Here is a 24,889-nt window from a genome sequence, read left to right as displayed (position 1 = left end):
TGGCTATAGGTAATCATGAGGCCATACTGATTTTTTGAAAGACACATTTATTACTGAAATCAAATTACCTTAAATTTCCTTCAACAGAGAGACCATCGAGTGTTATTCAAGATTTATAACTGGGGCCATGATCTGCATTGCAAAGGTATCTGTCTACTTTTATGTCTCCTAGGTCTAAAACTAAAACTGGTCGGTAAAATTTTGGAGAATTTAAAACTACAGAATGAGGAAATACCAAGCGTTTATAAACCACGTTCCTGAAAAGAAACTTGTTCTCTCAAGAAATCCTTGCTAAGTTTGTGTCCCTATTTTAGCTCTTTTCCTATTTGACAGGGGGAAAATGAAGATGTTTTAAACTAAATATTCGCATAAAATTGCTTTGAAGGTTTTGCGTTTAAAACACTAAATGTAATTTTCCTTTCCAACTTATTTCCCCCACACTCTACAAAATGTAGTTTGCTAGACTATGAGCTAAGCTGGATTTCAACTGAATGAGAATTCAAGTAAATACTCAGGTCTATAAACGTCTCCCGGGGGAACCTCAAATAAGGTTCATCTGCCTCATACCATAGACAAAATGAGACAAGATGTTGAAGCTTTCTGCTATTGGATTATGTCAAAAATGTCTGTTTCAAGTGATGACAAGTGTGTACTGATGCAGAGCTGGAAGGGAAAGCTAATGATCGCCTCTGTAGTTTCCACAGGTCAGGCGGGAGCAGCAGGGCAGTGCAGGAAACATAATCGAGAAAAATACTGCTTACTATGTGGAAATTTATTTTTTAAAATATAGCAGCAATTCCAGCATTATCAGTAGCAGCAGCAAAACTGCTTAACTCAGTGCCCTAAGAGCTTCAGGTGGGACAGCCCAAAGGACACCTCAGAGCAGTAACATCTCACGAAATGCAGCCACTCAACTTATGTCAAGTAGTGGGGTTCAGAACACAGCCTACAGAACTAAAGACTTCATTTAGGGAAGGGAAAGAATCTAGAATTTCCAGTGGATGACGGGAGAACACTTCTTTCGGAAATAGAAAAGACCCAGAAAAGCACAACTAAATGAGATCCTCAAATGTTAACATCTTGGTCTGCAGTTTGTTGCTCTTGAAACTTTTTGTTTCTATTCTAAGAAAGAGCTTGCAACTCTTCATGACACAGAGTGCGTGAATGTACTCAGGGCACAAAACAGAGTGACTCTGCTCCCCTGCAACGCTCATCAAAACGATCAGGAAGGGCCTCCCTGGTGGCGCAGTGGTTGAGAGTCCGCCTGCCGATGCAGGGGATACGGGTTCGTGCCCCGGTCTGGGAGGATCCCACATGCCGCGGAGCGGCTGGGCCCGTGAGCCATGGCCGCTGGGCCTGCGCGTCCGGAGCCTGTGCTCCGCAGCGGGAGAGGCCACAACAGTGAGAGGCCCGCATACCGCAAAAAGAAAAAAAAAAAAAAAAAAAAAAAAAAAACGATCAGGAAGCAGATCTCACTGTGAGGAAAAGCAGTCCCACATATTGGTTAACTGACAGTGAGACTAATATTGATGAAGTCCAGGTTTTGGAAGCAGAGACAGCTTCTTCTGCCACATACTGTGATTCCTTGGGCAAGTTACTTAACGTCTCTGATCCTCATTATAACTGCATATAGGGCTTCCCTGGTGGCGCAGTGGTTGACAGTCCGCCTGCCGATGCAGGGGACGCGGGTTCGTGCTCCGATCCGGGAAGATCCCACATGCCGCCGAGCGGCTGGGCCCGTGAGCCATGGCTGATGAGCCTGTGCGTCCACAGCCTGCGCTCCGCAACGGGAGAGGCCATAACAGTGAGAGGCCCGCATACCGCAAAAAATAAATAAATAAATAAATAACTGCATATAGAAATGGGGGAAACTAAAGAATTAAAGGGTTTTTTTTAGGTGGACTGTATCAACTCAGTAAATTCTCCCCACTATAATTATTGACATTATTATTAAACCAGGACCTCGGTGAGTACCTTTTGCTTAAAGAAGGAAGACTTTTCAGCCTTCTCTCCGTCTTTCAATGTCTTGCTGATATTTGATACCCATTTTTGTAATTCTTTGGCTTTTTCAACATGCTCTTTCTTTTCTTCTTCCAGTGACTTCTGACAGGTGTGAGTGGTTAAAAAAAAAAAAAAAAAGATATATTCCAGTAAATTACCGAGCCATTAAAGTGATCTCTCCACAGAAAACAAGGATTTAAAAAGATTTTTTCATCACACACAGGTTACCGAGATATTTTATTCATTTTTTACCATATTCAACACGTCACGTAGCAGATGTACTTCCAAAATGTTTATGGTAGCAAAGCAAGCTGTGAGAAATAGTCTTGAATGATCAGCCTAAGCTCCCAGCTAGTCTATTAATATGACACATTTAAAAACTCAACTTTATTCATGAAGCACTAGAAGAAATCTGAATTGCTGCCTTTGCATTAGCATTACAATCATAATTGTAGTGACAGAAAAGTATCAGACAATGGAAAGCTGAAAGAATAAAGTCTACACAAAACAAAAAATACATAGAACAAAGAAAAACCTTCCCTCTCCTCCAACACATAACCCATTCATAATGCTGCTTTTAATTACAAAGTCGTAACTAGAAATGGGAGATGGTGGTAAAATATAATATGTAAAGAAGATTACAACATACGGAAACACTAAAAATGTTCATTTTTCAAGGCAATCTGAAACACTACAGCCTCACGGATGTGAGAACAAGTTTACATTTTCCTCTGTGATTCCACGGTTCTTTTTTAAGTGCTCTTTCAGTGAGTGTAATGAATCATTTAACAAATGGGAACCCTGACACCAGGCTGGATCCAGGCAGTGATGCAGAGTTCTGAAGAAAGGATGCTGTAAACTCGCTGGAAATCCTCAAGCTTATCCCATATTCCAGGTAAAATACTTTTATTTTAGTTTGGGTAGGAGTCAAAAAACGAATCTCAAAGCTAAATGGAACCATTATAAACAGCAGTAAATCTTTTTTTATTTTCCATTTTAAAAGTATTCTCTCTCGGGCAGAATGGAGTCTAAAATCCAAGCCTCCTGACGTTTAGTCTAAAGGAGTGATGCAAATTCTTCCCGATCAGGAGACAGCAAACTTTATTCTGGAAAGGACCAGAGAGCAAATATTTTAGGCTTTGTGAGCCATATGGTTACTGTTAGAACTACTCATCTCTGTCCTTGTACCCCAAAATAGCCAAAGACAATATGTACACAACAATGTGTCTGCATTCCAATAAAACTTTACCTAAAAAAATTAAAAATTTTTAAAAATTAAAAGTATTCTCTCTTCTGAGCAGTCAGGTGTTTCCAGCCCTCAAGAAATTAACAGTGCTTCAGGCATGTCACACAATTACTAGGCCGTGGATCTCATACCATCAAGCTGTGGACAAAGCAGACGAACTAGACAGCATCACCCCTGACTCTGGTTCTATAAACAGGTCCTATTGTGAAGAATAGTAGAGGCTGGAAATCCCTGTCATCAAGGGCTCAGATGCTTCTAGGAGCTTAAGTCCTGTGTGGAAATCAAAATCAGCTTTTTCTAAGGCTTCTTTATATGTCAACTTTCTTTTCGTTTGAGGACAGAGGATGTTTCTGACATAGGACTTTTGATCTTTGAGCTTTGTAGCAATGAAGACATCTATAATCCCTACTTGGAGGGCTTCTTCAATCGACAAGCGGGACTGGGCCTGGGGCTCAATCAGCCCCCCTGTCAAGTACTGAAATTCCAGACAGCGGATTCCCATGTCCTTACTTATGATATTTGCACTCACAGCTTCCACCACTGACATCACTTTGTTACTGATAGGGTGACTGATCCCCGTGACGACTAACTCACACTGCCGCAGCTGCTGTGCAAACCCCTCGTCCACCAGGCCTCTGTGCAAGGCCTCGGCCACCCGGTACCTCTTGCCGGTCAGAGGGTCAATGATGCCCCCGGTACTGACTTGGGCTTCAAGGCATCGGAGGGCGGTGATCCGATCAACCAGATTCCGACGTGTGGCCTTCAGCACAGAGATCCTCTCCCCACTGAAAGTCAGCCAGTACCCCGCCACTGGACTGTGCAAGTCCTTCTTGGGGACTAACCTGCTCAGCAAGGAATCAGCGAGTTCTGTGAGTGTGAGGAAGCCTTCCTGATACTTTTTGATGGAGGCTTTGTCAATGGTTCCCTGCTCTATGGCCTCACTGATACTGAACTGTAATCCTGTCTTAGTATCGGTCAGCATACGACAGGGATGCCCATAGGACTCAAAAAACGTGGCTTCCTTCCACTGATACTGCTGCCCCGACAGCTCAAGGTAGGTACTTTTCTCAATCAGGTTTCTCTGGAAAGCCTCGTAGGCAGTCAGTTCTGCTCCTGTCTTAGTACTGACAACAGCAATCCTGTGAGTTTTCGCTACATTGAGATTGGAAATGTTCCTCTCCCCAAATGGAAACAGAAAGCACTGCCCGTCGACGTCAAAGACACACATGCGCAGTAATTCTGAGTAATACAGCGTTCGCTTGTTATTGGGATTGGGAAAGGCTCTGGTGTTGCTGGATGGCTCATGTAGAAACTGCAGGATGGCATTGTTTAGCAGCCCCTGCTGCAGGGCAACTTCTGGGGGAACCCGAATGCCCCTCACGGGGTCGATGACGCCCCCACTGGCAATCTGCACCTCCAACATATGTTTGCCCCTTTGCCTGTCAAGCATTCTATTTTCCATGGCTTGAAACACTGACAGTGTCTTAGAAGAACAAGGATACCCCAGGGCCGCCTTCTCTGCCTCAAGGAGCCTGATTTTGTATTCGGGGTCAACCACACCTTTAAGGACTGCATCCTCAACAGAATAGGTCTGCCCTGAAAGGGGGTCAATTATGAAACCCGTGGCCACCTGAGCTTCTAAAAATGCTAAAGCCATCATCTTATCGATGATGATTTTCTTGGCAGCTGAGGAAAATGAAATCTTTTCTGTTGTGGATTCTAGGTAAAGCCCTGCAATGGAGGTGGCTTTCGTCAAAAACTTGCTCAGAGTTTTCTGGACTTCTTCAACGGTCTTAAGGCCAAGTCGCAGCTGCTCAACTGTTTTCATGTCCAGAAGCTTAACTTCGACCAACTGCCTGGCCGTCACAGTGTGCCGGAGCCCTTGGAATTGAAAATCATCATCCCTGACCGAGCATGCATGATCACCACCAAAGTTCTGAAAGGTCTCTGGTTCTGAGCCCTTCTTAAGAAAATCTCTTTTGAGTCCACCCAGTGCCCTGCACCCTTCAAGCAGCCATTCATCAGCACTGGGGACTGGGCTCTTTTCTTGCTTTAATGCCGTGACTTCTGTGTGCATAGCATACTGCTTGTTCTTAGCTATCTGTAACGGGAATTTATAAGACGTTAAAAGTCATCTAAAGAACATTGTCATGTTACCCACTCTTAATCCAAATATAATTCCTAGAATAACAAAAATGAGATAAGAGAAAAACACTTTCAAGCCCAAGAGGGTTCAGGAACAAGAAATATTATTTTGACAGTCTGAAGTTTAAACTTTAGATGACAATTAAGGTATTAAAATGCTATGTCTAAAAAAGACAGGAGATAAAATCTGTCCACAAAACGTGTTAGAAATTAAAGTTAACTGCTTGGTTTTTCTAGTTTTTTTTTTAGGGTCAAATTTTTCGGAATAGAATCCCACAGATATGACAGGATAGCCATGACCTCTGTGTTTTTCGTCTCAAACATTTAAAAATTGAAGACTGTAGTTTGTAGTAATGATTCAAGTAAATCACTAGAAAATCATAGCATGATTTTCTATCGGACCGCAAAGAGCCACTCACATTCAACACGGTTAAAAAATGTAGCCTAGCAGAGAAAGGAAATAAGAGCGGAAACTTGACAGAGGGTAGCTGACAAGGTTCCAGAATCCAGGGTATACCTCTAAGGGCGCCAGAAGCGTCACCAGGTCTATTTCACACTTGTCATCTTGACACCTGACAGCGGGTCTGGAATTGTACAGACCTTGATTTCTTAGCTTCTCGATTTCTGACGGTCTTGCAACAGGGTTCATCTCATCAAAAGTTATCTGTAACTCGGTGCTTGTTTGAGAAAAGTATTCAGAGTAACACTGCTGACTTTTCTCTTTCTCAACTGGAGCCCCTGACGGCCCACCCTGGCCCTCCTTCTGCATCTGTTCAGCACCCCGATGCTGCCATCTTTCCTCCGAAGGCTGTGGTTCCTGAGTCCACCTCTGTAGAGGGGACCTGGCCGTGGGGGGAGAGGAGGAGAAGTCCCCTGGGCGCTGATACTCCTTCACTGCCATCTCAAGATGTGGCTTGAAGGCTGGGTTCTTTTTCTGCATTTCACACTGGAGCACCACTAACTGATGCTCCTGTTCTTTTATCTGCTGATCCATCTTTTGCTTCAGGTTTTCCACCTCCCGTTTCTGGGCGACCAGCTCATCTGTGAGCTTCCGACATTTCTGGTAGTGATGTGCCTCCCCATCCTGCCCTCGGTGCATCTGCTCATGATATTGCTGGAGCTGCCTCTCAAGTTCTCGGATATTTGTTTCACAGAGCCTCGCGTTCTCTTGCGCCCTGAAGTTTTCCCGCTGGAGAGACACAAAGTCGAGCTGGATGCCCGAAATATCATGTTCCGTGATAACTGTGGAGTCCATCAATTTTTCCATCTTTTTCCGAAACTCCTCTGCAGAACGTTTGAATTTCTCAGATTCCTCCTGAAACAGAACCATCTTCCTGTGGGTCACCTGCTCCTCTAGGATCTTTAAGTGCAGTTCGTCTTGCACCTTTTTCAATCTGTCGTTCAGGTCCTGCACCTGTGCCCACTGCATCTGCACTGTCTGCTCCCCAAGGCGTTTCTCCTCTTTGGATGCACTTAGCTCAGCACTCAGACTTTGCACCTCCTTCTCCGTGTTCTGGATGATGAGGTCCTGCTGGTCGCACTTCTGCTTAAATTCACTTACTAAATGTTGACTTTGGGCCAGGTCTTCTTCCAGGCATTTGATCCTCCTCTGGAAATCCTGTTCCGTTTTCGTCTGTTTGTGCAAGTGTTTGTTTGTGGCACAAAGCTGGTCTTTAAAACCATCCGCCTGGATTTTCAGTGCTTCACATCTTTGCTGGATGGCTTGTTTCTCTAAGACCACGTCTGCCGATTCTGCCTGAATTCTCTCCATCATTAACTTGGTTTCGTTATTCTGCCTGGTGAGCTCATCCACTTTGTGCTTTAGTGTGTCTGCACAGTGATTACTTCTCTCCAATTCCTCTTTAAGCTTTTGGATTTTCTCGTTATTCTCCTTTTCGGCTTGAATATTTTGAAGCAACTGCGCGTGGCTTTTCTCAAATTGTTCTTTCAGGTGATCTGACTTTCTCTGGCAGGACCGTGCTCTTTCGCCAGAGAAGTCCTTGTCATCCTGCAAAGAAGTAACTTGTGAATTTAAATGCTGGATGCTCCTCTTGGTGACGGCCTGTGTCCTGGTGATCCGGTCCACCTCCCTCTGCAGCTTCCCTTTCTCCTGCTGCAGAGATTCCAGTTCTAGCTCATAGTTGTGCTTTATCCTCTTAAGGTCATTGGCCTCCTGCCTGACCTCTTTTGCCTTCCCTGTGGTCTGGCTCAGCTGCCTGCCCAGCTCCCGGAGCTGCTGAGAGAACCCCTCCTCCGCCTGGTCCTTCCTTTCCAACTCCAGCTTGAGGCATCTCAGTGCACTGCTGGTTTCACCCAGTTTTTCTTTGAGCAAGTGAGCCCTCTCCTCCGATGAAGTTTTCCTGAGCTGCAGGGCACTGAGTTCAGACTTCAGCTCCCTCATGTCCTTCTCAGCCTTTCTATTGGCCACTGTCAGCTCATCCACCTGCTGCTTCAGTTCCTCAGCCTGGGTGCTCGTACAAGCTGGCAGTGTGTTTTCTTTGTACGAACACTGCATCTCGGTTAGTTTTCTTCTGGCTTCCGATTCAATTTTCTGCTTTTCCTTCAGCTGTTTCTCCGCCACCTGTTTCTGGAACGTGAAGTCTTTCTCCATCTGCTCGACCAGCTTCAGGAGCTCCTCTTCGTGGTCCTTCTTTCTCCTTAGTTCCTCCATCAGCTTATCTTTCTGTTGCTCCACCTCGTGGAGGCTGGAGTCTTTCCTCTTCAGATGGTTCTCCAGGGCCCTCCTGGTGGCGGTGTGCTCCTCCAGCTGTTTCCGGAAGCCACGCAGGTTCCTCTCCACGGCCTCCCTCTGGGCCTCGGCCTCGGCCGTGAGCCTCCGCACGCGCTCCAGCTCGCGCTGCGCCACCTCCTTCTCCCCCTCGACGGCCTCCAGCTCCCGGCGGTACCTCTGGGCCTCGCCCTCCGCCCGCATCTTCTGCAGGGTGATGTCCGCTGCATCCCTCTGCTGCTTCCTCAGCTCGTTCTCCGCTGCCTCCCTGACCTTTGGAAGCTCCTCCTCAACCCGGGACTTCTGCTTCTCAAGCTCAGCCAGCATCCTCTCCAGCTCTGTTATCTTCCCCGTGAGTTTGCGATTCTCCAGCATCGTCGCCTCCTGCCGCTGGAGCAGATCCGAATACACCCCGTGCTCAGAAGCCTCCTGACACCTTTTCATCTATGAGAGACGTTCAGAAGGGTCAAACCCGTTCAACTCCAATCTGTCTTCAAGAATTTGAAGCCATGCTCATGAAAGGACTTACACAGACCAGTGAAACCAAAGGCAGAACAAACCCCACCACCAACACCACCACCATCTGCAGAGAAGAAGCTTCAGGAAGTCAGTAGTCGGAGAAGACCAAAAACCCTGCGTGTCAGGTTTTCTAAATCAAGGCATCTTTTCTTTTCTTTTTTTTTTTTTTTTGGTCTCTTAGGAATAATTCTGCTTTTAAAGTTAGCTAGCTCAGAATTTTACAGCAAGAAGGAACCTTACAGTATGACCCTCACCCCAGATGAGGACACTGAGGTCTAGGGAGGTTAAATAATTTTGAAAACTCACACAACAAGCAAGTGACAAAGTAGGAACCAAAATTCTCACAACAGTCCTCTTTCTGCTTTCACACACAACTCAGTCCTATGGGCTAAGAAGAAACATACAATGTGTAGGAATTGAATCACATTAGAGAATTTAGTTTTCATTTTCTAGCCCAATGGAAATTTGAAATGATATTTACATTCTCCTGTCTTACAGTGAAAGAAGCAAGATACAGAACTTTGGAACAGAGAGCCAATTGAGGAAATAATACTTAACATAAGGAAGGAGGAAAATTATATACAAATCTGTAATTTCTACAGTCAAATGCCTCACTAATTTATATTTGCCCTACTATGATACTTACAAAAGTCAGAATTGCTAATGCAAAGGCACCTATAGGCCCTGGTGGCTTTAGAAAAGATGTGCTTCATATACTCACTGATTTTGTTGTTATCCTTAATGACATGGCTCATATGAATCCACCTTGACAAGAACCTTCAGATACTCCATAAACATAAAGATATTTGTTAAATATAAATGCTTGTAAAAGTGTACTTAGGGATTCAGATCCAATTAAGAAAATGTGTTTACTCTACTGACTACAGAATCAATCTCAGCTGGGAGAAATACACGACTACAGAACATGATCAGGGCTAGTTTATAATCACAATTTAATTTCTCTTTATTAATACCATAAGGTTTTTAGTGTCATATCATCAGCTCAAAATCATCATAGTTAGAAATAATTTAAACAAAAGGAGGGTAATTATTCTAAATAGCAGATTTTATTTTCATTGAAAAGCCCTGGTGAATCTCAAGAATTTAGTTTGTATTATAGACCATGCATCTTATTTTTCTTCCTCTCATTTCTTGATCCCCAATAATTTTGATGAGAATTTTAGATGTTTCCTTTGCTAACCTAAATATGATTTTTAATAAGAATTCATATGAAAACAAATCTCATCACAGTCTGCAATATTTAGTGTTCTATTTTCTTTATTTTCTTATCAGGGTCAACTCTCAGTGATACTGAAGCATTTTATCTGCTTACACATTAGGTGTTCAACATGTTTTCAGCAGACGATTTCTAAAAGGGTCTTTCTCAATTCCTCATCAAACTGTTTAAAACTTAGCTGTTGCTCAGAAGTTTTTTTTTTGGTCACGTTCTAAGGTTTAAAAAAAATGAAAATTCTCTCAGAAAAAAATGTCTGTTGTTAAATTCTCAGTGTTTTGGAGTCATTTTAGTGACTGATAATAATCTCATGTTGCCTGGATAACTCTGAATTTTTTTAGCAAATATTAGAAAAATTACTAGAAACAATTTAGTCCTATTGCTGATTTGCTTTCCTGTATATCTCAAACTTATTCAAATAAAAATAACTTCAAGTTTTATCTAAATGTTCCCCAAGGAGACATGCTGTCCTTTAATCTCAGCAATTAACATTTAATATATTTTGCAATCAACAAAGACTAGAGAAATATCTTTATCCATCTATTACAGACACTCTACTAATATTTCTGTAACTAATTTGGTATTATCTTTGAAATTAACTTGAATCCCTCTTTGATTTCATGTTTATCATGGAAAATTCTGCCCTCTGACCAAGATCTCTCATGTGAGTCTTTTTTTTTAATTAATTAATTTATTTATTTATTTATTTATGGCTGTGCTGGCTCTTCGTTTCTGTGCGAGGGCTTTCTCTAGTTGCGGCAAGTGGGGGCCACTCCTCATCGCAGTGCGCAGGCCTCTGACTATCGCGGCCTTCCTTGTTGCGGAGCACAGGCTCCAGACGCGCAGGCTCAGTAATTGTGGCTCACGGGGCTAGCCGCTCCGCGGCATGTGGGATCCTCCCAGACCAGGGCTCGAAACCGTGTCCCGTTCATTGGCAGGCAGATTCTCAACCACTGCGCCACCAGGGAAGCCCTCTCATGTGGGTCTTTATAGACCCAGTTTCAGAAACACTACTCTTTGGAATCTGAAAACTGAGCTATGTATCTTTTATAAGATATTCCATTATTAATATCCTTAAGTGGTGAATTTTTAACAAGGAATTTTAAAATCTATTTTAAATTATAATAATCTTTGCATGGTCTTCCATAAGCTACATTGTTTTGACTTTAAATTCAACATAATCTTTTATATTTCAAAGGATGACAAGCATAATTTTGGATATATTTCAGGCTTTTTGAAATATCTTTTGGTTCTATCAACTTCTACTATTCTACTTCATCAGATACATTGAGCAAATTGGCTCATATATGTGCAGACATACATTGTAAGAAAGGGAAGGGCTTAAATTATTTATATCACATTTAACTACAAAATACACAATTTAAGAGATCTGTATACCATTTAAAATGGAATCATATCTCTTAAAAACTAAGAATGTAAAAAAATTATGGACTTTCCTTCATAGATGAGAAGTGTATGCCAGTTATTTGAATATGAAAATATTCTGGTTCTCCTTTCTAAACCCAAAGGAAGTTAGTTATAAAGACTTGCAAGTAGCCATGTTAAGTGATTTAGTTGCCGAAAACTATTAACTCTGAACAGACAAAAGTAGTTTACCAAAGTGGTCATAATTTTAGAAACTAAGAAAGCAACATCTATTAGACATTTACTACCATTTTGGTTCTCTCATTATATGAATGGAGTTACACTAAGTACAGTCACCTACAGAATTTCAACAACGGTCTAATTTAAATGGCTAATGCCCCACAATTTACTTACTACAGCGTTTGGTTTACTATTTTTATCTGTTCTGAGGTTAGGAACAGAAAGCATATCAAGATAATACAGCAGAGCATACTTTCAAAATTAGATACAATAGCCTTTTATGAAAATATATTTCCATAAATAACTCCTTAATCCTTCTGTTTCTGAATATATTTTAAATGCATAATCAAAGGCACTGAAGTTCTCCAAATTAGAATGGTACTTAGCCTTTTTAACATACACCATATCTTTTTGGCAAAGCTAAAAACAAAAACAAAATAAAACTGCCCACAATTCTTAAAAAGTACTACCATTTTGTATAAACACCTGCTACTTCTAACTTAATGGCTTTCATGTTTTAAATCCTTGAAGATATAAATTAATTTAAAGTGCATAAAACAAATGTGTTTATGTAATATTTCTGCAGATATCATAACAGTAGTAACTATACTTCAAAGAACAATACTTCTCAACTGTGAGAAAACTGAAAAACATTCTGCCGAATTGCCAACATTCCATAATTTAAATAGAACCACTTAATGACATTAACGCTCTCATACTAGAGCCCTAGAGTAAAAATAAAAATTTTTTTTCCAGAAAGGTTGTTCCTTTTTTTTTGTAATGTTTTTCAGTTCGAGAGAATCTTAATAACAAACCAAAAAATCCTATGCCTCTACTGTTTTTCACTGTAATTTTATAATTAATCACTTATACATCAGCTCTCAACCACGTGAGTTTATCATGAAACCGTCTCGTGGCTCCTTTTCAGTAACCTGCCCATGGTTAATGGTTACCTCCTCCTCCTCCAGACGCTTCAATGAGTCCCCAGCAAATTTAATATATTGTGTCATGAGGGTCACCAGAGCTGTATACCGGGTCCTCAGGTCCATGAACTGCAAGTAAGGAAAAATAAAAATAAAAACAGAACCTCCAGTTGCCCTAAATGAGTTGAATGAACACTGAGCAATAATTAAAATATTAACTAGTCTATGGAACAGGGAAGTTCACGACTCCCCAGCAGCGATAACCAAGTAGGAACGAGATTACTGCTGTGCAAACCACAATGATGACAATCCTCCTCTAAATTTAATCATGATACACATTTATTATTCTCTGCAATTCATTCATCTTGAATGAAGATTTTCAAAGGTTTTTTAAAACCCTTAATAAGATGCATTGTTATAGGTAGAGAGCATCTGTTTGGGATGATGGAATGTTCTGGAAATGGACTGTGTTCAAGGTTGTACAACATTACGAATGTACTGAATACCACTGAATTGTATGCTTAAAAATGGCTAAAATGGTGAATTTTCTATTATGGACATTTTACCACAATACAAACGTATAAATGTAAAATTGCTAAAGTGTTGCTTCTCTCTTTTACACCCTCCCCATCTCTGGACGGGTATCACCTCTTGAATGACGAGGTCTGCCGAGCTCTGCATTCTCCGGCGTTTCACTGGAGACTTTTGCTGTGAATCCACCATAGCCCGGTAGGTCATCGTTTGTAATTCGTAGTCCTGTATAAAGGAAATGGTAAGATTAATTAAAGCAAAGCACTAACCCTTCATTCTAGAGTGATTTGATGCAGAGAAAGGGCATCTACTTTCACTGAAAAAGTCAAGAAAATATTGCAAAACTACATTTTCAAGAATCAATCCAATCCTGACATGTTTCCAAGGTGGTAATAAAAATCAGAAACGTTTAGGGTGGCCAGGAAAGTTTCTAAGTCTCTTTAGGAGTTCATGGAGACATATAGGGACAGTGTGCCAGTTATTTTCAGCCTCCCTCTCCTTTAGTTAGGAAATGGGACTGCAGATCCGGATGGGTGAAGCTGAGGTGTGGTGGGTGACTTAGAGCACAAGGTAGACGTTCTTCCATGGAATATTCCAGCAATACTTCCATGGAGTACTCCAGCAATACTTGCATGGAACACTCCAGCAAGGAGGGGAGAGGGAAAGCAAAGTGGTAAGAGGTGGATTACAGAGCTACAGTTTATTCTGGTGCACATGGGGGTGTGGCCAGGCTGTGCACGTGTGTGACACAGAGAGAATGAAAGAACCAGGGGTCATCACGTGACTCACACTTTCATAAAGAATTAACAGATAAGTGACAAAGAGTGAAGATTCTCTGTTTCACTTTTTAACACAGATTGAATGACCTGCAAAGGCTTTAAAAGTACACCGTAGAAGCACCTCCCTGAATATCTGAACATGAAATCTGATGCAAGGAACTGGTCTTCTCACCTTCACCGCAGTGGAGTACTGTTCTGCGTATTTCTGACACTCATCCATTTTGCTCTGTTTCATTTCTATTTCAGACACCAGCATCTATAAGCACACACAGGTTAGGAAAAAAAGGACAAGGAACTCTATGCTATCCAACAACTTGAGATCTCAGGCGCTAAGAAATATCTACATCACTTAAGACTACAGCTCTCTACCCCACTGCACTTTTTTTTTTAATTGTAGCCTTTATTTATTGATTTATTGATTTATTTGGCTGCACCGCATGGCTTGTGGGATCTTAGTTTCCCAACCAGGGATTGAACCTGTGCCCTCAGCAGTGAAAGCACCAAGTCCTAACCACTGGATTGCCAGGGAATTCCCTCTACCCCACTGCACTTAATGTCATCTGCCTCATGGGTAAAGTCCAAGCTTTCAAGATTAAGCCACTATGTGACACCCCCTCATGAGGCTTCCAAAACAGAAATTACTAAACTCCATGGGAATTATCCACAAGTAGACTTGAAACCCTTAGCCCCCACCTAATCCTGATCTAAAGAGAGCTAGAAATTACTGGCCTCTCAAGATGGAACAAAAATCTCAAAGCATTTAACTCTTGGTCACATGTGGCTGTTTAATTTTCTATGACTAACCATTTTTTTTTTAAATTTAGGATCCCATGAAACTATTGCAGCCAGCAAAGTACCAAAGAGATTTCCATACCTATGATTAAATGATCATTAGAAACTTGAACTGTCCCAACATGCAACTTTCTTAAATCAAAATAAGGGATGGATGTAGGTTTGAGTGCAAATTTTTAACATTTGTGATTTATTCCCTGCCTTCCTTGAAATAGCTGCTGACTTATCGTACTAACAAGAGAAAGGAAGGTCAAGGTCTGAGTGACCAAATGCAGACAGAACCCTAGCACAAGGAACTGTGTTTACACACCTTCTGTTGATTCAATTGTGTGGCTAGGGTTTTACTGTTTTCAGGCTGGTTTTCCTGAATCTTTCTCTGAGTAGTTTCAACTTGCTGGATCCAGTCATCTAAAGGGTGATAGGTATCTCTGTAGTACTTCAGCGACTTCCCAATGCCTTCCAAGTCCCGTAACCTAAGACGTTAACAAAGGAATAGTCACGGTTTCCAAGAGTAACCAATAGGAAGGTGGAAGGTGTAGAAAAAAAGGGAGGGACAAAATATTACTGTCCTAAGATGCACTAAGCACAACAACAGGGGTGTGTCAAGAATTCAAGGCCACAGCATCCCAGGCCCATCTCCAAGGGCACCTACACTGCCTTGGGTTGAATACAAATTCTTTTTCTCCAGGACTTGCGCAATTTATCGGTACTGATTATTCTAGGGACAAGCCTGAGAGACTAAAGCTAAAAAGCAGGAAAACTGGAAAGTTAACCATAATAATTATCAATCAGCAAGTCTTGAAGACCCAAAGTTTGCAGCAATGGCAGTTCACTTCTGAAAAAATGACATGGTAGCAATGAATGGTTCAACGTGGACTCAGAGGGTACTTTCTAGGAGCTGTGATTAAACACCCCAGTTTCTATGATTTTAAAACCACTACATTAAACCTACAGCTCATATATTTTAGAGATTAGATACTAAATATTTAAACATAATTTATTTCTCACAAATGGCACTATATAATAAATGCATTTTAGTTGAATTAATAAAAACATAAAAAATGAATGAGAAGGAACACTATTCCATTTCTTTTAAGATGAGCCCCCAAAACCATCCCATTTCTTTTCACTTTTTTATTTCAATCGGTGGGCAAATGATTTTGACTTTCTTGTATCTTCGATTAAAATGAGCATTAGGACATTTCAGTTTCTTTATGCTTCCTGTCTAGTAAAGATGCTACATCCGGCCCTAGGAAATGCATGACCCACCCTCCTCTTACTAACTCATGGTTATTTTGATATTATCAGTGGTAATAATTAGAGAACTACGTTGTTTTTTCCTTCAGAAAAGGCAAGTAGATTAACTATATAAATGCCAGAGTACATCAACAGTTGTAATAACACAGAATGGAAAAATAACTTACTTGGAAGTTTAATATCTTACTAAAGGCCACCTTATAAAAAAGAAATGTAATTGGACAGAGCTCTTGCAATTAACACAATTAACTACATATGGAAATTAACTCTATGGAATGAATTACATATGGAAGTAAAAAGCCTAATACATTTAGACTTTACCCAGAATACAGAGATTAAATCTGAGCTAAAACTGAATGAAAATGGTACTAACCTGTTGTCAATCTGAGCATGAACATTCTGCCACCTCTCAACCAACTGATCTGCTTTTTCTTTGTGCCAGTCAAAGTCAAGGTCACGCTCTTTGTAGGTTTTAAACATCTCATCACTGATGGTCTTTGCTCTCTGTAGCTCATCCTCCAGTGCATGGAAGACCTCTCTCTTTTCATCCACTTCAGATCTCCATTGCTAAAATACATCAATTTATAAAGTTACAAAAACGTATCAACCGCTCATTGTGTAAACACATTATTCACCTAATTTTAATATTCATTTACAAATGACTGCTATAAAATCAGAAAATGGAAAGAATGTCTTTCATATACAAAATATTACATTAGCTTGAACCTTATAAAATTGCCAATATTTGACTGTACTTTGACCTAAAAAAACCAACAGTTTTATAGAGTTCAGTCTAACAAAATTTGCATATCAGTAAAATAAAATATATTTCATAAGCAAGTCTGCTACCTCGTTAAGTCTTTTTCATTGTTTGTTTTTTAAATATTTACTGATCTCATTGTTTAAAAATGAACACATGCATTAAAAAATCACTGAGAAAACTTTTCACAATTGTTTTACAATATCTTTACTCAGGGCTTTATAAATGGAAGAAGAGAAACAGACGAGTATAACTATCAGCCTTTTTCCTTCTTAGATTAACTACTCTACTCACCTCTTTGATTTCTTAAAATAACTGCCTCTTTCCACAAGAGAATCTATTACCAAAAATTTACTTTTTAGCTTCAACTCCTCTTGCTGCCAATATGAACGGACTATAAAAACCTACTGTCAAAAAGATCCAAACTTCAAATGAAAAGAACTCACCTCAAACTAAAAATGAATGAACACACTTATTTACAGTAAGCCATGGTACTACAGAGATAGGACATGGAATGGACAGAAATGTATTCAAGTTCAGATATTTAATGCTTGATGTCTGAAGACCTGGGCCAAGTGCTAGAGAAATACTTTAAAAGGATAATCTTAAAAAATAGCCAGCAGTGAAACGCATACCTTTAAAGTACTCATTAGATTCTCAATGTTATTCTTGTCAGCTGTAACTGCTTCCTCTTCACACAGTTTAGTTTCATAGAATTTTACAAGGGCTTCTGCAGCATGAGTGTTTTTTAACACCAAGTTGACAATTTTCAACCTGAAAAAGAGAATTAAACAACACCCCCTTTTGGTAAGCGTTTATTTTCCCACAATACAGTCCCAAAGCACCATGAGGGTGCATGATGCAGCATGTCCTTCATCCCGAGACACTGACACTTTTATTACAAGATTAATATCCCACTAAGTAAGTCAGACAGAGAAAGACAAATGCCATATGATATCACCTATATGTGGAATCTAAAGCATGACTCAAATGAACTTATCTACGCAACAGAACCAGACTCACAAACACAGAGATCAGACTTGTGGTTGCCAAGGGGGAGGGGGTTAGGGGAGGGATGGAGTGGGAGTTTGGGGTTAGCAGATGCAAACTGTTATATAGTGAATGGATAAAGAACAAGGTCCAATGTAGAGCACAGGGAACTACATTCAATATCCTGGGATAAACCACAATGGAAAAGAATATGAAAAAGAATGTATATATGTGTATAACTGAATCACTTTCCTGTAGCAGTGACTCGGCAGTAAATAACACAACACTGTAAATCAACTATACTTCAATAAAATTTTTAAAAAAGGATTAACATCCCACTAACTGTCCTAACAGAACCCATGCCCTGCCCCCACAGTGGTCTTCAGCAGGAGATTCCAACAGCAGAGGGGCTTCTTTCAAACCTAATTTAGACCAAGCCTGGTAGGAAAGTCCTATAGGCTACAACAGCTGAGCTACCAAAACTATAGGCAACATGTGGGAAGATCATTAATGCTCTAGTCTCTGAAGCTCACATTCCCTTTCAGCATGAAGATGCATCATAAGTCCACAGAAATATTTAATATATTTGTTATTAAGAAAAAAATTTTGTATTCTTAAAAATGAACATTTTTGGCTAAACAGCCTATATATATAAGTGGCACTTTTATGAAGCCAGTTTAGATGATTTCTATTAAGGCAGTGGTTCCATACTTCTCTATGTAGGTGGAGGACATGGAATAGACGTGGTTCATGCTCTGGACGACCACGCTGAGCTCAGATCGCAAGGTGGGAGCCGTGGAAGAGGCGGCTGCTTGACTGAAAAAGTCGTCGCATTTACTCGTGATTGTGGCCAAATCGCCTTTAAGTCGCTCCAGCTCTTTCTTTAGTTTCTACACAACAGAGAACAAACATAAGGATTAGGCTATCACTCCAGATGGTGTCTCTTTCTTCAAACACTTTAAAAATACACATTTCCCATTATGACCCTTGACTTAAACAGGTACGTATTCTTTTTTCTTAATTGAAGTGTAGTTGATTTACAATGTTGTGTTAATTTCTGCTGTATAGCCAAGTGATTCAGTTAAACACATACATACATTTTGTTCATATTCTTTTCCATCATGGTTTATCACAGGATATTGAAAATAGTTCCCTGTGTTATACAGTAGGACCTTGTTGTTTATCCATTCTATATGTAACAGTTTGCATCTGCTAATCCCAAACTCCCAGTACTTCCCTCCCCGCCCCCCCGCTTCCCTTTGGCAACCACAAGTCTGACCTCTATGTCTGTGAGTCTGGTTCTGTTTTGTAGATATGTTCATTTGTGTCATATTTTAGATTCCACATATAAGTGATAACATACGGTATTTGTCTTTTTCTGATTTACTTCACTTAGTATGATCATCTCTAGTTGCAAAACATTTACATACTCTTTACTTTTTCTTTATCAAAGAAATGAAGCCAAAGCAGTCAAGTTTCATAATCAATCATTCCCTCACTGTCCATCTCCTCGGGCCCAAACATCTAATTCAGTGCTTGTGCATAGAGCAGGTGAGAAACTGTGAGAAGCCCTCGCAGCCTCCACATAAATGGGTGAGAAAGTACGTGTTCCTGTGTTTACCCAAGTGAGAGACAGAACTGAATTACAGAATCCTAGTCTGCCATCAGCGTTAAGTCCGTAGGCAGACCTCACCAAGTGACCCCTGGCAAAGGGAGCATGTGAGAGGTCGCAGAGTCGACAGTAAAGGTCATTAAGACAGTAATCTGTGCTAATCTTGTCCCCACCCGCTTCTCAGCCTCACCTCCTGCTCTGAGATTCTGAACACACTTTCGTGAAGGTCATCTCTCTCCAGGGGAGTGCGGATCTGTCTGATGAGACGGTCTTCACAGCTCTCAAGCCGAAGCCTGAGGTTTCGGACTTCAGAGATGTAGAGATTATAAACTGATTCCTCTTGCTCCTCTGTGAAAATAAATGTAATGTTTAGAAAATACCTCATTTTCTATCTTTTGGATGTTCTCGTCCATGATTTAACATGGCAGTTTTACTACTACTAAAACACAGGTAGTCAAACTGATGTTACCAGTTATCACCACAAATCCACCCAAGGATATAAACCTTGAAATCATGGACATTACAATTTACAAAGATTTAATAAAATTTCCCCAATGCCACTTAAAGTACCAATATCTGATTTATGATATTTCCTTTTTCTAAGGAAAGTAATATATTGCTCTGTTTTGTGTTCACAAAAATGTGAATTATGTTAGTAGGAGATTAGTAATAAAAACTAAATTAAAATCCTTTAAAATGAAAGGTAAAGATTATGTTAATGTTTAAAATTTTTTTAAATAGAGTATCACTACTAAGTTTTTTTGGTCTCTAAGTTATATCAAGTGTTTGGAATAAAATTTATATTTAACAAAAGTTAACAAGACAAAATCTTTTCCTTCAACCCCTGTATAAAATTCAGGTTTGGTTATAGGAAATCTCTGCCCTTTGCTCTCAGTTTTGCTGTGAATCTAAAACTGCTCTAAGAAAGAGTCTTTAAAAAAATCCAAGTTTGGTATACGGAAAAATAATTGAAACTTTTCTGAAACTAAAAGATCATCATTCTGAACATTACATTGCAAAATAGTGAAAATGTTTAAAAGTAGATACACTAAGAATTCATTGTCATACGACTTGGTTGACATCTTTTTATTAATTCATCATTTGGAAATAACTGAATCCCTCCTTGAATCTTCCTACCTCAAACATGCATTTAATGTTCCAATAATTGTTTCTACCTATTACAGGTGGAGTGACAAAATATACCTAAGATTGAGATTCCCATTGATAGCAGAAAATAGCCTGGACTAAAAACCCATGGGGAAAAAAAGGCAAGGATTCCCATGCTTTACCTCTTTCTGCCGATTTAAGAAGTTCTTGATAATACTGCTTACACACATTAACCTCCTTTTCCAGTTGTGTTATATCTGAACCTGAAAATATCTGGGATTCCTGGCTATCTTCGAGAAAATCTTCAAAACGAGACTGTAGATTACTCAGAACTTGCTGATGTTCACCAGGTAACATTGTCTTTATCTAAAGAAGACCAGTGATCCATTATAGAACTAAGAGTAAAATTTCCAAAGGACAGATCTCAAGTGGGTCTCATGGGACATGAGTTTATGTTAACAGTCATAAATAGAAAACCACTGGAAATTAATTGTTTCTTCATTTACAATCTTAGGTTTTAAAAGATGAGAAAAAACAAGACTATAAAATTTAATAAATGAAATCAAACTACACCCATCTCTATATGCCCAAACACTAGACCGTGTCTCCCAATGAAAATGTAAGCCCTGAATGAAGTTTGGGATTTCCAGATCCCCCAGTCCTTAGAAAATGCCTCGTATACAGCAGGCGTAGGACAGATATTCATTGAATGAATGACTATTATCATGGATCTGCTCAACTCCATCTTACCCCAGAGAAAATACAAAACCCACCCCTCGTGACAAGGGGCCCCAAATCTTTGGACAGGTTAGGTGGATGTGTAGATTTATACTCACTGAAGCCACATTGCTAGCTCGGATTCTGTCAATTTCATTGATGAGATAGTGCCAGGAGACCACACTCTTCATGTTTATGTGAGACTCATGCCAAAGGGTCAGGACGTTCTGATACTGCTGCTCGATTCTGAAATATATAAAAGAAAACTCAGATTCAGCCTTTCCACTCCCTCTGAACACACGCTACGATTTTTCTTTGTGTTTGTGACATATACTAGGTTTCCTAGTTCTAGGTCCTCCTGATCCTATGAGCCTTGTCAAAGCACTGACTGATTGTTTCTTTAACCTTCAGAGAATTCCACAGCCAGGCCTACATCTGGAGCTAGTGCGCACAAACCTGTTTGCAAAGTCGACTGCCTCTTTATTTGGAGGAGGGACACTGAAGCACACAGACGGGACCATGGCTTCGTTCCCAGTGGGGCTGATGACCTTCCACTTAGCACGATGAGAGTTGTTCGCCAAAACACATTCATCATCTTTGAAAATGGTTATCTGGTTTTAAAAGAAGAACAGAATAACAAGATGAGGTCACTGTGGTACTCATCTTTTTCCACATCCAACCTTGGGATGTTTTTTGTATTTCTGAGGTGGAAAACTTTACCACTAATGAGCAATATGACCTCATTTTTAAAATATATGAATAATGCCAGAACCTGGTCTGTTTCTAGGAGTTAAAGTACCTCAATTTGTCTGTAGTCACAGATGGCTTTGATCGGAATAGAAGTTTTGAGTGGACAGTCAGGATTTCTTGGCTTCAGCTGAATGATTGTTTTTGCTCTCCCCATCAGGCTTGCGACTGTGCTTTTATACTGCAAAAGCTCTTCTTTCTCTTCCTAGGGAATACATCAGATGGATTTTTAAAGTAAAAAACGTGTGCGCTCTCTTCTTTTAGGGCTTTGCCTAAACGAACTTGACCAGAAGAATCTTCCCTGACCACCAGGTCTAAGCTTTCAATCCCTCCCACCCCCGCTGACACCTCTCTTCCCTTGTTTTGATTGGTTGTTTCTTTCCTCCTTCGCATTTACCACTATCTAACATACTACGTATATTTTACTAATTTATCATGTTTATTGAGCCCCATCCCCAGCATATAAGCAGGATTCTTGTCTGTTTTCTTCACTGTTCTATCCCCAGCACCTAAAATAGTGTCTGGGATACCGAAATGCTAACAAGTATTTATGGAATGAATGACTAAACACAGACATACACAACACAGTGAAAGCATTTTAAAATATTGAGGCAATCACATGAAAAACACTTTTGTTGTATTTGTTACCAAAAAACACTAAAACTGAATGTTTAAATGCTTGATTGAGGCAGAAATATCAAGAGTACCAATGAAACATGAAGTTCTGCACATAGAAAATATAATAAAGCACTAATCTAGTCCTCACTATACATCACTGATGAAACTTGCAGGTTTTCCTGTTCATACCATTGATTCCTGAACAAGGTCCTCCAGCTTGTGAATGCTGCTGGACCTGTCACAGCTGTACTTCCGCTGAATGGCGTCTTTCAGATTCCTCAAGTAATCCGTGGCTTCTTTGGCATCATTGAAAAACTAAGGAAAGATGAAAACTGGCAGTTAAAGTGTATGCAATGTCAGCAAAGCCCAGAGTTGTCACATTCGAGTACCAGAGCCCTGTGTGGACACTTCCTACATGGGAACAGAATAAGATCACAAGACAACTTAGCCAAAATCATTCCTTTAATCAAACACCAATTCTTGAACTTGGATGATGATGAATGAATTCTAACTGTCCATCCAAAGTTTATGTCTATAGAGATCAGATTGGTGGCTGCCAAGGGGGAGGGAAGGTGGGGGAGGGATGGATGGATTGCAAGTTTAGGATTAGAAGATGCAAACCGGTATATGTAGGATGGATAAACAACAAGGTCCTACTGTATAGCACAGGAAACTATATCCAATATCCTGTGATAAACCAAAATGGAAAAGAACATGAAAACTAATATATACATATATATATAACAAAGTTTCTCTCTATACTGTGGTTTTGGCTCGAAATTATTTTGACTGAACTTCTATTTCACTTTAGGGTCCAAACAGCTGTTAATCGGGAGTGAAATTCCAAGAATATTTTAAAACTTCTGAAGAACAGAAAGGAAGCTCTCTGTAATGAAACAGTTCCTTAATAAGAGAAGCATGGACAAAATTAAGATTTTCTGACATTCTAAGCGGTTTTTAAAGTATTTCTTCCTTACTAGAATGCTTCCATTTACCCTGAAGAACATATATCCCTATACCCTACAAAGAAAACATTTTGGTTTCTTTCCCCTGAACACTACATACATGCATCTTAACAGTACATCATGGAAATGTTTTCTGTAACTCAGCCAAAATTTCAATACCATCGATCGACATGGTGATTCTGCCTCCATACCTCGAAATAAGCACCGTTCTCCTTTATGTGCTTCTCTACGCACTGGCAGAGCTGCAGGATCCAGCTCCACTGCGTCTGCATCGCCGCTCGGTAGGCCTGACAGGTAAAACATAGCCACTGTTGTCGTCTGGACAGTAAGACACACGACTTACTTCTCAAGCATAAAAGACTCTAGTGTCTATATAGATGATGAGAATTCTTTAACAGAGTAAGACTTGAAGAATCGGGGTAGTCAAATGTCCCTCTAAACTACGAGTTCCCAGTTGTACAAAGCCAGCCCTAAAAGTTTAAATATAAATTTTTCAATCAGTCCAGTCACTTTCTTTCAAATTTTTAGCTTCTCGACATTTTTTTCTTAAAATATATGGAAAAAGCTAGCTCTGGATGTTTTTCCATGAAAACCTCTTTAATATTAGAAATGGATGCAAGCTATCTCAGCTTTTTAGAAAACCAACCCTCCACCTGCCAACACTCGCCTATATGGCATCTTCAGATATGTCTCCTTCATGACATTTTCCTTCATCTTTCTTTTTTCTGAATTTTTCTATTACTGGATCATAAAATAACCCTCCTGACACAAAAATACATGGTCTGTAGTTTTCTCTGTCTTTGCTTCCAAACTAGTCTGGAAGCTCTTGGCAGGGGTGGGGGTTATTTATTTGTTTTGTTTGTTTGTTTGTTTTGGTTTTTTGGTTGTTGTGTTTTTTTTGCAGTACGCAGGCCTCTCACTGTTGTGGCCTCTCCCGTTGCGGAGCACAGGCTCCAGACGCGCAGGCTCAGCGGCCGTGGCTCACGGGTCCAGCCGCTCCGCGGCATGTGGGATCTTCCTGGACCGGGGCACAAACCCGTGTCTCCTGCATCGGCAGGCGGACTCTCAACCACTGCACCACCAGGGAAGCCCTATTTGTTTCTTTTTACCGGGACTGTTTGGGGAGGGTGGAGAAGGGCATAAGTAATCCATTATTAGTGTAATTCTGGAATTACATTCAAGATAATACTAGGGGGACTTCCCTGGTGGCACAGTGGTTAAGAATCTGCCTGCCAATGCAGGGGACACGGGTTCGAGCCCTGGTCGGGGAAGATCCCACATGCCGCGGAGCAACTAAGCCTGTGCACCACAACTACGGAGCCTGTGCTCTAGAGCCCACGTGCCACAACTACTGAAGCCCGCGTGCCTGGAGCCCGTGCTCGGCAACAAGAGAAGCCACCGCAATGAGAAGCCCGCACACTGCAACGAAGAGTAGCCCCCACTCACTGCAACTAGAGAAAGCCGACGTGCGGCAATGAAGACCCAACACGGCCAAAAATTTTAAAAAAAAAGAAAAGATAATACTAGGAATTTTTATTTCATACGTTTTTACTTGAATTTTTATTTACCACTTGGTGTCTCTTTCCTGAGAGCAAAAATATTGTAGAAAAGAC

The 24,889-nt window shown here is 40.5% G+C and overlaps 1 protein-coding gene across 9 annotated transcripts in view; it reads right to left on the bottom strand.

The window, feature by feature from the left end:
- Positions 1-24,889, bottom strand: part of DST (dystonin) — a 487,209-nt gene that overhangs the window by 148,905 nt on the left and 313,415 nt on the right. For 8 of the 9 annotated variants that reach the window (XM_081247517.1, XM_081247515.1, XM_081247513.1 and 5 more), the window contains 15 exons: positions 23,468-23,563; positions 22,501-22,626; positions 21,746-21,898; positions 21,403-21,557; positions 21,066-21,192; positions 20,412-20,595; positions 19,313-19,470; positions 18,222-18,400; positions 17,156-17,294; positions 16,134-16,327; positions 14,814-14,976; positions 13,884-13,967; positions 13,050-13,157; positions 12,432-12,530; positions 1,975-2,103 (listed from right to left, as the gene is read on the bottom strand). In XM_081247517.1, coding sequence (XP_081103643.1) covers positions 1,975-2,103; positions 12,432-12,530; positions 13,050-13,157; positions 13,884-13,967; positions 14,814-14,976; positions 16,134-16,327; positions 17,156-17,294; positions 18,222-18,400; positions 19,313-19,470; positions 20,412-20,595; positions 21,066-21,192; positions 21,403-21,557; positions 21,746-21,898; positions 22,501-22,626; positions 23,468-23,563 — 2,094 coding nt within the window. Of the gene's footprint in view, positions 1-1,974; positions 2,104-2,166; positions 5,349-5,909; positions 8,565-12,431; positions 12,531-13,049; positions 13,158-13,883; positions 13,968-14,813; positions 14,977-16,133; positions 16,328-17,155; positions 17,295-18,221; positions 18,401-19,312; positions 19,471-20,411; positions 20,596-21,065; positions 21,193-21,402; positions 21,558-21,745; positions 21,899-22,500; positions 22,627-23,467; positions 23,564-24,889 lie in introns of those variants that run through there. The other variant, XM_081247516.1, reaches the window with a different exon arrangement.

This window comes from Mesoplodon bidens (genome assembly GCF_964165515.1).
Source record: "Mesoplodon bidens genome assembly, chromosome: 10".
In the NCBI taxonomy this organism is placed as follows: domain Eukaryota; kingdom Metazoa; phylum Chordata; class Mammalia; order Artiodactyla; family Ziphiidae; genus Mesoplodon; species Mesoplodon bidens.
Note: the sequence above shows the minus strand (reverse complement) of the source record. Positions and strands in the feature narration are given on the sequence as shown.